This window comes from Thermobia domestica, chromosome 11 (assembly GCF_964235325.1).
Source record: "Thermobia domestica chromosome 11, izTheDome1.hap1.1, whole genome shotgun sequence".
NCBI lineage: Eukaryota > Metazoa > Arthropoda > Insecta > Zygentoma > Lepismatidae > Thermobia > Thermobia domestica.
The window spans coordinates 231,474,677-231,491,268 of NC_137464.1; the positions used below are offsets into that span (position 1 = coordinate 231,474,677).

The 16,592-nt window shown below is 35.4% G+C and overlaps 1 protein-coding gene across 16 annotated transcripts in view; it reads left to right on the forward strand.

The window, feature by feature from the left end:
- Nucleotides 1–16,592, forward strand: part of LOC145664809 (uncharacterized) — a 121,451-nt gene that overhangs the window by 13,030 nt on the left and 91,829 nt on the right. For 7 of the 16 annotated variants that reach the window (XM_081731787.1, XM_081731790.1, XM_081731783.1 and 4 more), the window contains exons 2-3: nucleotides 8,819–9,348; nucleotides 13,938–14,024. In XM_081731787.1, the coding sequence (XP_081587913.1) occupies nucleotides 8,969–9,348; nucleotides 13,938–14,024 (467 nt within the window). In that variant the 5' untranslated portion in view covers nucleotides 8,819–8,968. Of the gene's footprint in view, nucleotides 1–946; nucleotides 9,349–13,937; nucleotides 14,025–16,592 lie in introns of those variants that run through there. The other 9 variants (XM_081731781.1, XM_081731796.1, XM_081731793.1 and 6 more) reach the window with 3 other exon arrangements.

The window sequence follows — 16,592 nt, forward strand, 5'->3', positions numbered from 1 at the left end:
TTCAAGGTATTCACTTTTCTACCCTCTCATTTTGAAGTGGAATATTCTTTTGTCCTTTTTTTTTTAATAACGTGTGACTCCTGACATGCTGAATAATTTTTCCATGTATCTGTTAACAGGAATTGGTAACATGCTGGTAATGTACACAGTGAGTATTGGATTGTTTTGATTTTGGTGTCCCAAACTTATAAGAGGATAAATATTTTCATCGTGTGAAAGTAGCTACTAGGTAAATACATGTCTTCTACGTCTTTGTATTATCTTGTCATATGAAGTCCTATTACTTCCTTACGTTTATTTTTTCATATCCAGTAAATTACGCTTAATTAGTCATTTCAAGTACTGAAAAACGTTTCTTTATCATCGTATATGTGTTTATTAATGTTTATATTTTGTTTCAACCACTTCTTTACGAATTCCTCAACGTTGGGGGAAAAAATGGGAATTTGAGACAGCGTTACCAACTTCTACAGCGCAAAATTCTCAGCTTTTACAAAATTCCGAATATCTCGGTAAGTACTTGACTTATCGACTTCAAATAAATATGAGAATGTTTCTTATGGCATAACAAATTGTCCTATAAATTTAAAACCGTAATGTACTTATGGCCTTTTTCGAGTTATTGCACCATATCCAAACTCGACTTTTGTCTTTTCTGTTATGTCAACACTGTTTAACGGACTCATCTAAACTTGGGGTCAATTTAAACCGTTCTGGCCAATATTTAAATTATTGTGCAAAACTAGTGTGTACCTCACTCCCTGTGTGTGAAAAAGGCGTTTAAATGTGACACATATTTAACGTTATTTCTCGAGAAGTTTGCAACACTGACCTGCGGGTGGCATATCTTTCGTCTTCCCTTTTAGTGTTGAATTAAATTATGAAATGCAATTTAGGTCGTTCCATTTAAAAAATCATAACTTTATATTGGGTTGGCAACACTGTTCATCCGGTGATGTCAAATAATACGTCTACCAATGTGCCCCTTTGTATAGTTGCTTCGTGCAAAGTTTCGCTTCTCTCTCTCTTTTGGTTTCTCCGTCATCAAGGTTTGACATTATAAATGACGCACCCTGTAGAGTAGGATGCGCGGAGTGTAACAAAATTTACATAGGAGAAACAAAAAAGAAAATGCAAGAAATGATTAAACAGCACCAGGATGATGTAAGATTCAAAAGGGACAACAATGCGATATACAAGCGTCAGAAAGAGATAAACCACAGGATAGAGTGGGAAGGAGCAGAGGTCATAGAAGTAGAGAACAGGACTTTGGGGAGAAAATGGAAGAAACCCAGGGAAATTATGAAGGCAGGAGACAAGGTAATGAACTGGAATGCAGGATTCTCGATAAATAAGGAGTGGGAGAAGATTCTGGTTAAAGAAGAAGAAACGAATAGGAAGAAGAAAGGAAAAAAATTAACAAAGAAAATAAGGATAATTAGAGGACAATGCATCCAGCGAAAAAAGTAAACTTTGAATTGAACATGTGTGCAGCTAAAAAGTGAAAGTGAAAGCCACACAAGTGGTACTTTTTAATGTAGAGGCGGAGCCTAATTAAAAGTTGATCTCCGGAGAGTATATAAGTGATGACCAACTCCCAAGCAGCCAGAAGGAGTGGAAGTCTGATGAAGACACAGGTATTGTGTTAAAACTTTTACGTGATACTGTTTTTTTTTACATATTATCACATAGTCTTGCTCAGTGTGTTATTGTGTACTCTAGGCCAGTGGTTCTCAATCTAATTCCTATCACGATCCCCTTTTATCAATCCTCTTGCCAGCGACCCTTTTATAATTTGTATTTTATAATAAGCTTGTATGGAATTTTTAACATACCTATTTCCATTTCTTCTTTATAGTGAACAGTGCCGTGGCATGGAAAATCAGCGCCCGCGGCGAGAGTATACGACGATGTCTGCGTACATATAAGTGAGGTCGACAGACTAGCTGCGAAGCGCCACCATGATTGGCACGAAGGTCAATAAAATTTTCAAAAGTGAACCCTGCCTTTCCTTGATTTTGAGCACATTTTATTACGTTTTTCCTTCTATTTTATACATGTACACATGCACTTTTCTAACATGAGTAACACACTTCCTCTGAAATTTGTGCCCCCTTTTTTCGGCGCCCGGCACTGACAGTGGATACAGTAACTGTAATATCTATATTCCCAACGACGAAGGTGCTGGTTCAAGATGGATGTTAAACTCCTTTATTGAAAAGGCCATTAACGTATCTGATCTAAGCCCACAACTTCTTGACCAAATAATAGAATGATCATGCGACAAGTCTTTGCTACAGGTTTTCTGTAACGAAGACTTGGACAAGTTCTGCCTGATAAGGAGAGAAGAATACCCTGGTCTGGTATCTGCTGCTTTAAAAGTAATAATTCCATTTGCTAGATTGTACTTGTGCGAAAGTGTTTTTTTTTTTTTTTCATGTTAAACATTAAAACAAAGACAAGAAATCGCTTATCAGTTGAAAATGGCTTGATAAGTTCGTCACGAAGATTGAACAGAGCATTGCTGCACTAGTGAAATCACACCATGCTTAGGTATCTCATTAGGTTTCAATTTTAATTGTATTTCAATGTGCAGGTTTTGTTGCATGTGTATTTTTCTAGTATTTCTATATACAGTTCTCATTAGTTTCATATCATACCTCTTTCATTTAAATTCATTTTTAAACAACTCTGCACCCTTTGAAAATGTTAAGTAGACATTTTTTATTGTTCTTTATAGTATGTATAAAAAATAGAAGTATGCCTATCAGGAAAAAATTCAAAATAATATTTATAAATAATTTCTGGTATTAGATTCTAACTATTTTTATCTCTTCCGCTTATCTTCGCAACCCCTAGGGGCCGCGACTTCCAGGTTGAGAAACCCTGCTCTAGGCATACACGACTTATGTTGGAACATACATACATACATACACTTTTATATGTATAAATGCAGATAACAGAGAGTAGAGAGAGAGAGCGATTAAGGTATTACCGCTCTCAGTCTCTTCACTTAACTTTTGCTATTCGTGAATTTCCTTATGTGACAGTTTGGGGCTAGCTAGTTTTTTGTCTTGAACCAAGATCTGATTTTCGATATGCTCTACCTAAATGCTGTAATGCGAATATTGGGAAGTTATCTGCGTATAAAATAGCTGCAAATAAATACATTACATAACTCATTTATTGCTATTACACGATTTTCTTAATTTGTATTTAATAGTCACATATAACATACCGACGTTCTGTCAATACCTCAGATGTTATATTTTAAAGATAAGAATTACATATGTCGTGAAATATGAATATATATATATATATATATATATATTCAACTGATGATATGAATATATATATCAACTGATATAAACAACTGATGAATTGTACTGTAACTATTATACATAATTTTCACGCATTGAGGAAAGTAGTATATCATAAAAGAATCTCACCTGAACGGGTATCGAACTCACGATTTAAACGCTCGGGGGTGCACCACTGAGCTAACATGACCGCTTTTCGGAAGCTCCTTCTGAAATATAACTGAGCTCAAATGTAAATGTTCTTTTCCGTATGGAAATCACAATGACGAAATGAGAGTGTGAATACATAGTTTCGAAATATAGTATCATTAAGTATTTCAATCAACGTTACTTTTTTTTTTTACACCTAATACCATTTCCACATGTCTTATTATATTTAGCAGAAGGAAAAACATATCAGTACATTTTTTCCCGATTTCTAAGATTGGCTTGGAGGTTCGAACCAGCAGCTTTAGTTTACTGTTTTCCGAAAATACTTGAAGTTGGAATTCGAAAGTGTACGTCTCAAAACAGCTATCATCATATCGCTTAATCTGTTTTGTATATGGTATATGTTTTTATAGGTGTAAAGTCAGTATAACAATTCATTCTTTAAACAGCTTTTCGTATGGATTAATATTCCTTTATAAAAACTGTTTTTAATATTATTATTACGGCGCACCATTTTCAGATTTCTTTTGCGAGTCGTTGACCAAGTCGTTCCCTACAATAGGCGTGTCGTGCAAGTAACTAATCACACGTCAGGTACTAGCTTTTACCTATTTCTTCCTACTCACAGCTCAGAACATTGGTAACTATTAATAGACGTACAGCAGTAATTACTTTATGGGATTTGGAAGGCTATTCTGCAACTGCAGCTTGCAGGCGAGTAGGTGTCCCGGCCTCTACAAGAAGGCGATGGATTCAGAAATATGGTGCTACAGGTCAGACTGGTAATTTACTATCTCCTGGTCGTCCGCATGTGTGAACCGAAGCCGAAAATGCGAGATTAGTAAACAAAGCCCGGTTAGACCCACTAAGGACGTCTAGGCAGCTAAGGGAAGCTTCTCTCTTTCCTGGTAGTAAGCATACAGCTCTGCGAAGGCTTCGTCATGCTGGGTTACGTAACCGTTTTGCTGCCGTGAAGAACAAACTCAGACAACCACAAAATTTACCGTCTCGCGTTTGCACAGGCGAATGTGGGTCGCAATTGGGAAAACGTAGTTTTCTCAGATGAATCCATATTCACGACATCAAATGAGGGACGCCGTTTTGTGTATCGTCCGAGAGGCATCCGATATGACCCTGGATATGTGGCTGCTTGGAGTCGCAGTGGCCATGATCTATTTCATGTTGGGATTGGATTTCCAGTCGCGGAGCAGGACAGCACAGAATTGAAGGACATCTGGACAGTGCTCAGTACTTAGACATTATGAGCAATATCATGGTGCCATCTGTACGGGTATTTCAGCCTGATGGTGTAATTCACTTCCAGCAAGACCAGTCGCCAATACATACATCCCATGTGGTTCAGGAATGGTTCGCAGGGCAGCTTGAGATTGATTTAATTGACTGGCCGCCTAGTGGAGCAGACTTCAATCCCATGGAAAATATGTGGGCAGAAGTGAAGCGTACTATAAGGAACAGTTGGCCTGAGGCAGATCCACCAAGAACTGAGGATGACCTGTGGCATCTTGTTTGCGAAGCATGTCTGGAGGTAGGGGAAGGAGATAGATTTGTCACCCATTTAATAGATTCCATGCCCAGAAGAATGAGGCATGTAATAAATTCAGAAGGGTCTTGGACACAATATTATTGTCCCCGCCTTAATTCCCGAAAACAGCCCTTTCAGGGCTACCTAAACGCTTCTGAAAATATTTCTAGAAGTAAACCACTCCTTCTATCCGATTTCTGTGCGATTCTACTAACAAAAAAAAAATGATAATTCGCTACAGGCTTTGAACTCAAGACCCTTTCATTGCCCGTACTCTACCAGTAAGCTAACATAAACACGCAAACACAACCTGAAGAAACGCCTTTCAATTTCCGGTATTCAATGACAATGATGCTCATATACTTTGCAAATGTTGTATTGAACTTAGGATATTCCGCAACACACACACACATAAACAAAGCGAAAGAGACACAGAGAGAGAGAGATGAATATACAAAAGCATTTTCAACGTATTCGAATGAGACTCTAAGTAACGGCATTCCGTTCTAAAGGGAATTTGTGTTTCTTCCCTTGCCGTTTAGGGGATCGGGAAAAGTTGTGTCTTGAAGCAGGATCCGACTTTGGATACTCTGTTTATACACTTTCTATATCCGTAGGAATATACTGTATTTCACGAATGTAAATGACATGCTGCAATAAGAATATTGATAAGTTACATCTGTATGAAAAATAGCTGCAAATAAATATACTACATAATTTATTTATTGCTATTAAACGATTTTCCTAACTTGTATTTAACATTTTCATATATAATACCAATCTACTGTGAAAATTACCTCAGATGTTATATTTTAAACATAATAATTACTATGATCTTCAATGTTTATGCTACATATATACAACTGATGTATTTTCATGTAATTATTTTATATAATTTTTCATGCATTGCGGAAAATATAATTTCATAAAATATCATTGACCCAGATGGGAATCGAACTCATAACCTTATGATTTGAAATCCGACAGCTTACCAGTGAGCTAACAGAAGGACTTCTGGAAAAATGCTTCTAGCGATATACAACGGTTCTCAAGAAAATTATGACATTCATATCCACTACAAACGCTGTTTTTGTTCTATTTTGACTTTTATTTTAGTACTCAGGAGATAGTTATATTCTATGTCTTAACTTTGAGCATTCTTTTGCATATGGAAAGATTCGTTTACGTATCTAAATGTTCCATCACGTACGGAGAGCTAAATGACAAACAAGCATGTGCTGACATTAATGCGAGGTTTCGAAATATTGTATCATTAAGTATTTCAATCAAGGTTGCTTTTTTTCTACACTTGATAACAAGTCTTATTATATTTAAGAGAAGAAAAACACATCTGCAAACTTTTTCCCGATTGCAAAGGTTGACTTGGAAGTTCGAACCTGCTTTACTATTTTCCGAAGATACCCGAAGTTGGACTTAAAAAATTTTTGTCTCAAAACACCAATAAAGAATGCGCTCAACCTTTTTGAGACAAGGTGTACATATCACATTTTTCAATTTTATAACATTTGGTACTGGTAATCATGATATCACTATTGGAACACATCAATCTCTTGCATGTACAAGTGGCACTGCCTATAGTTGTTGGCGTCGTCGACTCGTCAGCAAAGTGGCTAACAGGAGCATCATGGAGACTACGTTTGCAATTCTTTTCTTGATTTGTAACCAACTGGTTTCTTCGTTTCTCCAGATTTTAACTGCTAATCAAGCAGAGCTAACTAATAACTAACGCCACTAAAAACAGTACAAATGGGAATTAGCTATTCAAATGAACAATATTTTACATTAAAATGTTACCATTTTTATTACTCACTCAAGTATTTTTCTTAGGAAGATTCTGCTTTCGTAAAATCCTACATGTATTTATAGAAATGAAATCTTTGAGTTTTACGTGCCACAGATACGTCTGCTCTAGGCTACAGGAGACGGGCATGACGAGAAATGAATGAAATGGTGGAAGGAAAGATAGGATCCCGAGTAAACCCACGCACACGGTATTTGTACACCACAAGCTTACTTGGCGCGAGCTGGAATCGAACCGTGCTCCAGAGGTAAACTCGGTAGCAAATGATCCACCGCGGCACTATAAAAATATGGACATGCGAACATTCTATACTATAATGAGCGTAGTAAATTTTATTGATGCGTATATATTGAGGGCATTGACATCTAAGAGAATTTTACTCCCAAGCAAGGCCTACCGCTTGAGCAGACGAATTTCTGAGAATAGGCCAAGTGAATAAAAGCAAGTAGGTAGTAATAGTGGGTAGTATGTATACCTTACTACTGAACTAATAATATGTACTGATCCTTTTTATTGCCAGGACATTTTCCATCATAACTGCAATATTTTTTTAATATTTCTTTTGTTGAAACTTTTACACAGTTAATCTTACCTTTACATGTATTAGTTCAGAACTGAAATTCATGTGTAAAAGGTGATATTTTTGGCATTGATCCTCTGTACAATAGTTTCTTGGCAAAAACGCAGCACGGAATGAAATTATGCAAACTGTGATTGTTCCATTGTAACGAATTATTTTTCATATCCCAGTCGTCACTCAATAAACATTCCATAAATTTTCAAACATTGCGGTCATTCTACTACACTTAGTTTAGTTTAATCAGTTAATACTATCTATATCCTTATATTTATCTCGTACAAACCTCGAATTTTTGTGTTATCCAGTTTTCCTTTTTAGTAAGTCTGGATCATTTTGTCATTGATTTAAGCAAAGTAAGGATATAGTCCTGATTTCGTCTAATCATTATAAATACAGGCTCTCTTAATTTTCCTTAACCTGTTCTCGTAGTGAAACGATTCGTGAGAAATTACCTTATATGTGTCAAACCAATACACCAAAATGATAGTCGCATATGTATAACTGCCTTCTTGTAAGAATATAATTTGATAATGATTTTGCATGGTACTTTTAATACTGATACTGTGTATAATCGTGAAATGTGTATTTGTTGTAAGTTTCATAGGAAAAGAATTATAAATACGAAAGTTAGAATGAGTAAAAAAAATGTTGCTAAGTGGACAAAAAGGTTTTCCTTTCGTTTTATTCTTATTTACTGCTCTTTTGACATGAGATTTGCCACATATGTGTCTTTGCCAATTAAACACACACTAACATTTTAAGAAATACTGGGTGAATTCGCTATCAAATCATGTTACTACAACATATTTGTAGACATGCGACAATGTTTTTGGACATGAGTGTACATTCCTCCACATTTTAATTCTATATCCGTTTCTACGTGCGTGAATTTTTTCTTTATTAGTCACTTGAAACAAGCACAGTAGTAAGAGCACGTCAAGAAGGAGTAACGAAGCATTTGATACACGACTGACAGTTTTCTGTTTGGAATTTTTTATTGTTACTTTCACAACAATGTGTCATGGGTAATGCAGTACAGTTAGTTGTTTTAAAGAAGCTATTCTTCGACCACGAAATTAACAATACAAAAGAAAATCGAAACAGACTGCTGAAAAATTCAGCAAATACAAACATTATTGATGGGCAAATCTTCACTTGTTTTCGTGGCCATGTCAATGTTTCGACTAAGTACATACTTTTAAGAGAATTCGAAAAGTCGACGCGAGGAATTACTATAATGTGAAGTATACTTTTATGCATATCTCGGACTGCAGAATAAATTTGATTTGTATTCCATTAATATCACTATGTGCTACTTTTGATTCAAGTCAACTTTAGTGATTCTTACGATTTTAAATTAATTAAATATTCTGTCAGTGTTCCTTTTTTTTTTGTCTTTTTAGGTTCAGTTCAGAAAAACACTGCAATTAAATAAGTCATTGTGGATTATTCTTTAGTGTGTTTCGAAATATAATATGCTAAATTAAATTTTAGAAACTTGGTGAATATTACGTATTAGTGGTGAAATAAGTTCTACGACAATTCGATAAATCATGGGAGATGAATATCAAATAGAATCTAAAGCTAATTTTACGCTAGATGAAATGTTCCTCAAGACCGAAAATATTGACAATTACCTTGAAGAAGATCCATTGGGAGAGGGTGATAAGACATTCACAGAAATCAAAGAATGCAAGAAACCTCTATCTACAGGAGAAAATCGAATAAAAACGGAACCCGTAGAGTTGCCCTCCACATCAAATGTGAGTAATGTACTCATACCAGAGCCTTCAAACTGTGATGGTCTTATACAGTTAACTGTTTGTGATGACAAACTGAAGATAGAAGAATGCAATCTTTCTACACAGTTATCTGAATCATTGCCCAATGAGGAAATTGGAGATACAAAAGATGAGCAAAAGAAACATCATAGGTATGTTGTTTGAAAAATCTCATTTCAATTATATAATCTTATGTACCATATTTTGTTTTTTATCCTTTCAATTTTTATATTGTTTTCGAGAAATTTTATACAGGATGTTTCAAAACAACACGGATAAAGTTTGGGAGGTGGTTCTTGACATCAAGATACTACAAAAGATAAAGACCAACCTGAGTGCACAAGTGCTTTCTTTCGAAGTTATAGGCTGCCAAAAACATGAAAAAAAAAGAACTTTAAAGGTCTATAGCTCCAAAAGTATGGGACATACCGTAGTCGGGTCAAGACTTCATTTAGGAACTACTATGTGCACTAGCTAAAATACATGTTCGATAATACTAAGGTACTCACGCAACAAGTTTTATAGCGGGAATTTTATATACGGGCATAGTACTCAGCAACTACCTCGATAAATATTGTTGTGGAACTATCGCAGGATTCTGAAACTTGGGTATTTGAATAGAGCACGTACTAGTTCCTAAACCTCTAAAGTTCATTTTTTTTCATATTTTCGGCAGCGTATAACTCGGATAGGAAGCATTTTTATACCCAGGTTGGTCTATACTTTTTGTCTTATCTTTGTGTCAGAAGTCACCTCTCAAATGTTGTTTTAAAACATCCTGTATATAGGATTGAACTATTTATCTTGGAATGATTTTGTAAGTTCTATACTTCTGGATAAAACCAATGAAATCTTGCAATATGCAAGTATCGACAGGAGACATTGTTTGACATATCCCACTACACCACGTGATTATCAATGCTACCAAATTTCACCATATCTGCGGAATAGAACTAAATAGCAAATTTCTGTTAACTACATTCTCTGATCCTCATGTACCGATAACCATGTATGTGGTTGAGTATAATAGTACTTTTTCGAAACAGTTCTCATGTTAATGAAGAAGCCGCAGTGGCTTAGTGATAGAGCGTTCACCTTTGGTGCATGGGGTCCCTGGGTTTGATCCCAATTCGCACCAAGTGAACTTTCTGGTAGACAAGCCTCTTGTGCGTGGGTTTCTTCGAGGCTCTCCCGTTTCTTCGCACTTTCTTTGCACCGTTTCACTTTTTTTCATCACCATCTCCCATAGCCTAGCTAACCGTGTGACATAAAATTCAAAAATATCATTTCACGATAATGAAATTTTCAGTTCTTTCTAATACGTCAATCATGATTATGGGATTTTACAGTAAGTTTCATCCGATGTCCATCGACGCATCCGTCTTACTTGTGTTATTGCAGTGTCAAGTTGTGACGCTGATAATAAGTGTGACATGAGAAGGAAGAGAAATACCTTGATCCTTGAATTGGAAGTTTGTTAAAAACGTTGTTTGATAATGTAATGACTTTACGTAGTGCCACTTCAAAATAGAACTATAACCTAATGTTAGGTTGGAAACACTGTTAATTAATTGTTATTATAGAGGATTTCGAACAGTTTTTTCCTGTAGATATTTTGCAAAATACAAATTTCTACTCAATTTTACCTTCTAAAATAAGAAGGGCATTTCAAGGTAAATGATGGATTACAGGATATCCATAAATTAAGTTACCATTTCCTGCATGTGTGAACTGCTGAAATTTGGACAAATACGAGACTCATTCCATTATTTTGAGTGGTTGATATTTTGTGCAAAGTAAATTTGCAATGGCGTTGCTGCACATGTGGGCAGGGTAAGTAAAGAAACTTAAGTAACGAAGGGACAGTAAAATATATTATTTCAGAAGGGTTAAGGAAATAACGTGGTACAATTTTCGAGTCGGCCGGTAATTTTATCGAATGACAGATGAAAATCCGAATACTTAAAGGCTGTTAACCTGTATAATTCCGAAACTTCTGAAACTTAAAAACTACGTAACGTCTTTAATAATTATTTTTGGCGGAAAACATTTCAAAAACCAAAGTTAACACAGGAGAAACAGAAAGGCTAACTCCAAAGTTGAAATTAGTAATTAGGATATTGTAATATTCAGAAAATCTTATTACACACAGCAACGTGGAATAACAACAGAGTCGCTTTTCTTTTTTTTACCTGTATTTAGAATGCTAGGGAATAAAATGTCGAAGAGGTATCTTCTGTTTTCGAGCAGAAAAAACGATAATATGGCAGTTATTTAAATGAGCATTTCTCGCTTCAGATTGCTGGTTCCATATTCTACCCGTGCCGTCTGACACACCAAGAATATAAAGATCTTGTATAAAAAAAAAAAAAAAGGTAAATAATTTGTAACTGTTGAAGGTTGTTCATTGCACATGTCGAAGGGAGCTGAAAGACTCCTGAAGCGGCGCTGCGCTCTAACATACGCAAAGAATGAAGAGGTACTTTTACACACGCTCAGTTACTTTATTATAACACAAGTTCGTATAAGCGCCATTCACCTCCTGCCAAAATAATAAGGTATTTACGACTTTCTTGCCGCATTTTCTTGGAAAATTCAAAGCATTCACCGAAGTGGTTGGCTACCTCGCCGTTAATCGTTCTACTAATCTTCTACAGGGTGAGGCAAAAGTCTGGATACACCACAATAGAAGCCGAATGGTGTGAGGAATCATAATGTCGTTTGGTGTGGGGTGTCTATAGGTAGGGACGCAAGTTATAGGAGCTGTCGCCATAGCTCCTATAAGTTGCGTTCCACCTATAGACTTCCCACACCAAACGACATTGATTCCTCACACCATTCGGCTTCTACTGGGGTGTATCCAGACTTTTACCTCATCCTGTAGAGTAGTCGGTCATGTTTAGATTACTGATATTAGGAAATCATTTCGATTTTATTCTGCCATTTCGAACATAGATAATATAGCAATACCAGTGTTACTGTATGTTGCATAGTCTAAGAAAACTTCCAACTTTCTGAATATGGTGCTCTATGATCCTATTGCCATTTGCAGTTTTTGAGTTGGAACATTTGCCTCCTTTAAAGAGCATCTATAACTCACTTTCATTTTGCTTGAAATATTTTTCGTTAGAACGAATTGAGAATAGCTTTCACACAATTCTAGTAGTTTTAGAATTACAGGTGTAGCATTAGCCTTTTTTCTACACCGACTTCGATCTAACGTTGTAGAAAATTCCCATCGAACAACCGGATACTTTTACCACATTATATATTTTCTTTCTTAAACACTTCCAAATAAAAGGCGGTATAAAAAAAACTAGGGAAACGACTCCTGTACAATTCAAAACCGTCACACATCACTGTTGATTTTGTTATGTTGTGTTAAAAGTCTAGTTTTGCAATATTTATGACTCTCATAACATTGAGATACTACTGCTTTTGTTATTTGTGCACATTTGTGACTAATCGGCTAGCGTACGCGCTTTTGGCGTGGGAACCCATGTTCGATTGGAGCGGGAGCTAATGTGGTTCGGATTCGACCTTAATTTGTAGGTCCACGTCTCATATAACCTCGCTGCTGAATGGGACGTTAAACTCAAAATCAACTCAACTCTGATTCCATCTTTGTTTTCGTACTTAGATTTACCCATCAAATTCTGCAAAAGGAATATCAGTCATATATATATATATATATATATATATATATATATATATATATATATATATATATATATATATATATATATATATATATATATATATATTGTCCAGTTTTCAGGGCATATCAAACGTTTACCGGATTTAGTCAATACACGGGCGCAAAAACCACTTACCAAATTACAAAAAGACTGGCGAACGTTGAGCAGTCTGTCACAAAACAATGCCATGAGTTATTAGGACAAGTTTAAGCAAACAACACAAAACACTAAAGCTTTAAGTAATGTGCGCCCTGAAGGAACTCTACCGAATGTCCATAAAAATAACTTCTGTGACGCCTTAATTAAACCAACGTATGTCAGAATCGTAGAAAACAAGGTCTTATTTGTTGCACTCGACTACGTAATTAAATATACGTTCTAACAGATTGACTTTGTACTCATTTGGATCATTTGTTATTACATTTTTTTACTACCTCTGATTTTGAATAAAGTAGTTGCACAAAAATACTAGATGAGTATTCTGTTTGCTTGTAAGTATGTCAGGCTAAGTAATGAATGATTTCAGCAAGTAATTTCAATAAGTAATACATAAACTAAGTAAGTGAACTAGAACTAATGATCAAGGAATACGAGGGTTTTAAGCATTTGAACGAAGGTATACAATGTCTGTTGTAAAGCTAAGGTAAGCTTCATTAACTCTCCACTATTCTGTATCTCCTTATATCTTCATATTTTTCTAGGTCGAGATTCTAATCTTTAATTTGTTTGTTGAGAAAATGCTTTTCATACCTATGTCCTTATGTAATCAAGCGTTACCCTGTTTTGGATATATTAACGTCAGTTATACATTCAGAAATACTAAAACTTACGACCTCGTATCAAATTAGGCTGAAATTCATTGGACCACTATCACGGTTAGTAGCCTTTAGATATCCAACATGACACGTAATTGTGTATTTTAGTTGCAGTTTTTTGGAAAGTGTTAATTATTTAGGCCTAGATTAATGTCATAGTTGTTTTTCTATACTTCTTTTCTTTTAGCTGGTAACTTAAATTACTTTATCGTTCCCTTTTTGGTGTAGCTTGGAACTAAACATTGGTCAACATGTGATGAAAACGGATCCTAAAACCGATCAATGGAATGAGTATATCAGCTCACTGTTAGAGAGGTAAGACTAGTTATCTATATCACATATCTGCTATAGCTTATAACATTGTTCTGTATAAATTTCTGGGTCTTATTCTGATTCAACTAAGGACTCACAATAACCTGATCTATCTTCTATCTTTTTGGCAACCGAACTCTTCATGATAATTAAGTTCGTGCCTCATTTATTGCTTTTCTAGTAACTTATATGCATGAAAGAAGAGATCACTTGCTGTATTCTTTTGCGGTTTTCAACGCTATAAAATTTGGAAGCATATGTAGTGTAATGAGAACAAATTGACTGGATATCTGTCGTCTCAGGTGCACCATTTCAACCACAAACTAAATGGATTCATGAAGTTATATGACTCTATGGATGATGTTTTCTGTACCGTACACTATAATCAGTATATCCAGAGGTAGTTTGCGAAGAAGGAGACCGTCCTGAGGATCTCAGTGGCGAAATAAACAATATGATTATTGCTAGGAAGAATTGCTGACTCGCGAAGTGCTTAATTCTGTGAGTAACATGATCTAGATTAGTGTTCTTCATTCGTACATTATTAGCGTCATTTGATCCAGCTGTAGAACTTTATTTCTTTGGTTTTAACTATATGAATCACATTCGCATGAGGAAGATACCAGTCAAATCGCAAGGGTATAGAGGAAAGAGCAGAAAGAATGTTCCGACTGTGTAACAAAAAATATGAAACGAGAAAATGCTCAAAAGATTTTGTGAAGACGATGATGGTACCGTTAGCTAAGAAATCGAATCCAAAGAGGTGTAAGGACTACGGAACTATTACGCCCATATCGCTTGCAGCAAAAAGTAATTCTTCGACCACCGAAGAGAATGTATGTGGAAGCATAAATGAAGAAGCTGAAACCCCATCGTGGGTACATGATTAGCGTAGGAGTCCTTACGGAGAGACACTCAGTTCTTCAGATCTCCACGATAAAGTGTGAGGTCACGTCTTATGAAACCTTGCTCCTGAAATAGACGCTAAATCCCAATACAACAAACAAATGACGAAATTGAGGAAGAACAGTTCAAGTTTAGGAGAAGTAAAAGCATTAGAAATGGAATCAACTTCTTACAAGTAATCGGTGTCAAATTTATATGAAAGGAGAATAAGGTTGTGTTTATTCATCAAACAAAAGCTTTTGACCGGCTGAACTGGGTATTATTGATGAGAGTTGTAACGAAGGTTGGATAGAAATAGAATGAGCGAAGATTCGCAAGAAATCTACATACGAAAAAGGGAATGTTATAATAGGGGAAAAGGGATGACAGTTAGTGTTGTAAATAGAAAAAAAAACCGTTCGTATTTTTTCAGAAATGTACGTTTTTTTTAGAAAAAAAAACATTGCCTCTCGTTTTTTTTCTAAATTTCGTTTTTTTTCAAATAGTCATTTGTAATGCATCTTACGTCTATTTAAGTATTAAATATTCTTATGTAGTATAATCACCGTAAAATGCAACATAAATTAAACGCTAGATACTGATACGCTACAAATATTTTACAATTTACATGAATACCTTACCTATTAACAATTCCGGTTTCACCAGTTTTCATCAATATCAACTAAGAAATAAAAGTAGAAATAAAATTTTGTTTTGTTTTTTTTTCGTGAAAGCAGGCCTTTAATAAGTACGAAAATAATGTCACGAACAGTATACAATTCAAATAACTTGTCTAAAGGTAAAAACTAATACTAATTTGCCCAATAGTATTTTTCTAAATGTCATATATAAATAATTTGTCGACTAGATATACTGTAGGGTGAGTTCGCCAATAGTCGACCGCTGAAAAAAAATCTTACTTCTGAACACTTATAAAACGTGATGATTTCATAATATTTGACAAAAGTGAATTGTTTGCTTCATTTGGGTTCTTTTGTACCATACCGTGTATTAACTGCTTACTTTTAAAATTTTTCAGTGACATAAAAATACGTTTTACGAAAACTTATCAAAATTTCCACTTGTCGACCATCGTCATTCAGTAGTCGACCGCATTCATGCTATTAGTCGACCACGCGCAATTTCTATCGTTTCTATCGCTTAGAAGTAATTAATTGCGTTAGATGATGTTTGGAAATTGTATTATTCGTGAGGTTTGAACTTGACAAAACGATGATACAGATTTTATCTAATTTTCTTAAAGTTTTTCTCCTTAGTGGTTATAAATTAAAGGATTAGGCTATTAGGTTTTGATACATAGCTACTTTATTTGGAATAATGGATTTGATTATTAAATGGTTCTTCCGCGTGAAACAAGATTTCTCTCCTGCGTTATACGCACACGTTATCTTATCACTTATTATAGCTTTACACATTTTAAATAAAGTACGACCCTAGTAGTAAGAAAGCTTTTGGCCAGTTTAGTGCGTGCTTGGCTTTCGGCTTACTACGCTTGCACTTGAAAAGCATGCTTTCATACAATCTTCCTTTTGTTGTTCTTGCAAGCGATGCTTTAGACTCTTCGCAGAGCGTCATAGCATCACTGGCCGTCCATTGGCTATTGATTAGACTTGACTTGTAAAACGCTTGCGTCAAGCTTGATTGGAGCACTGAATGCAAGGTTGC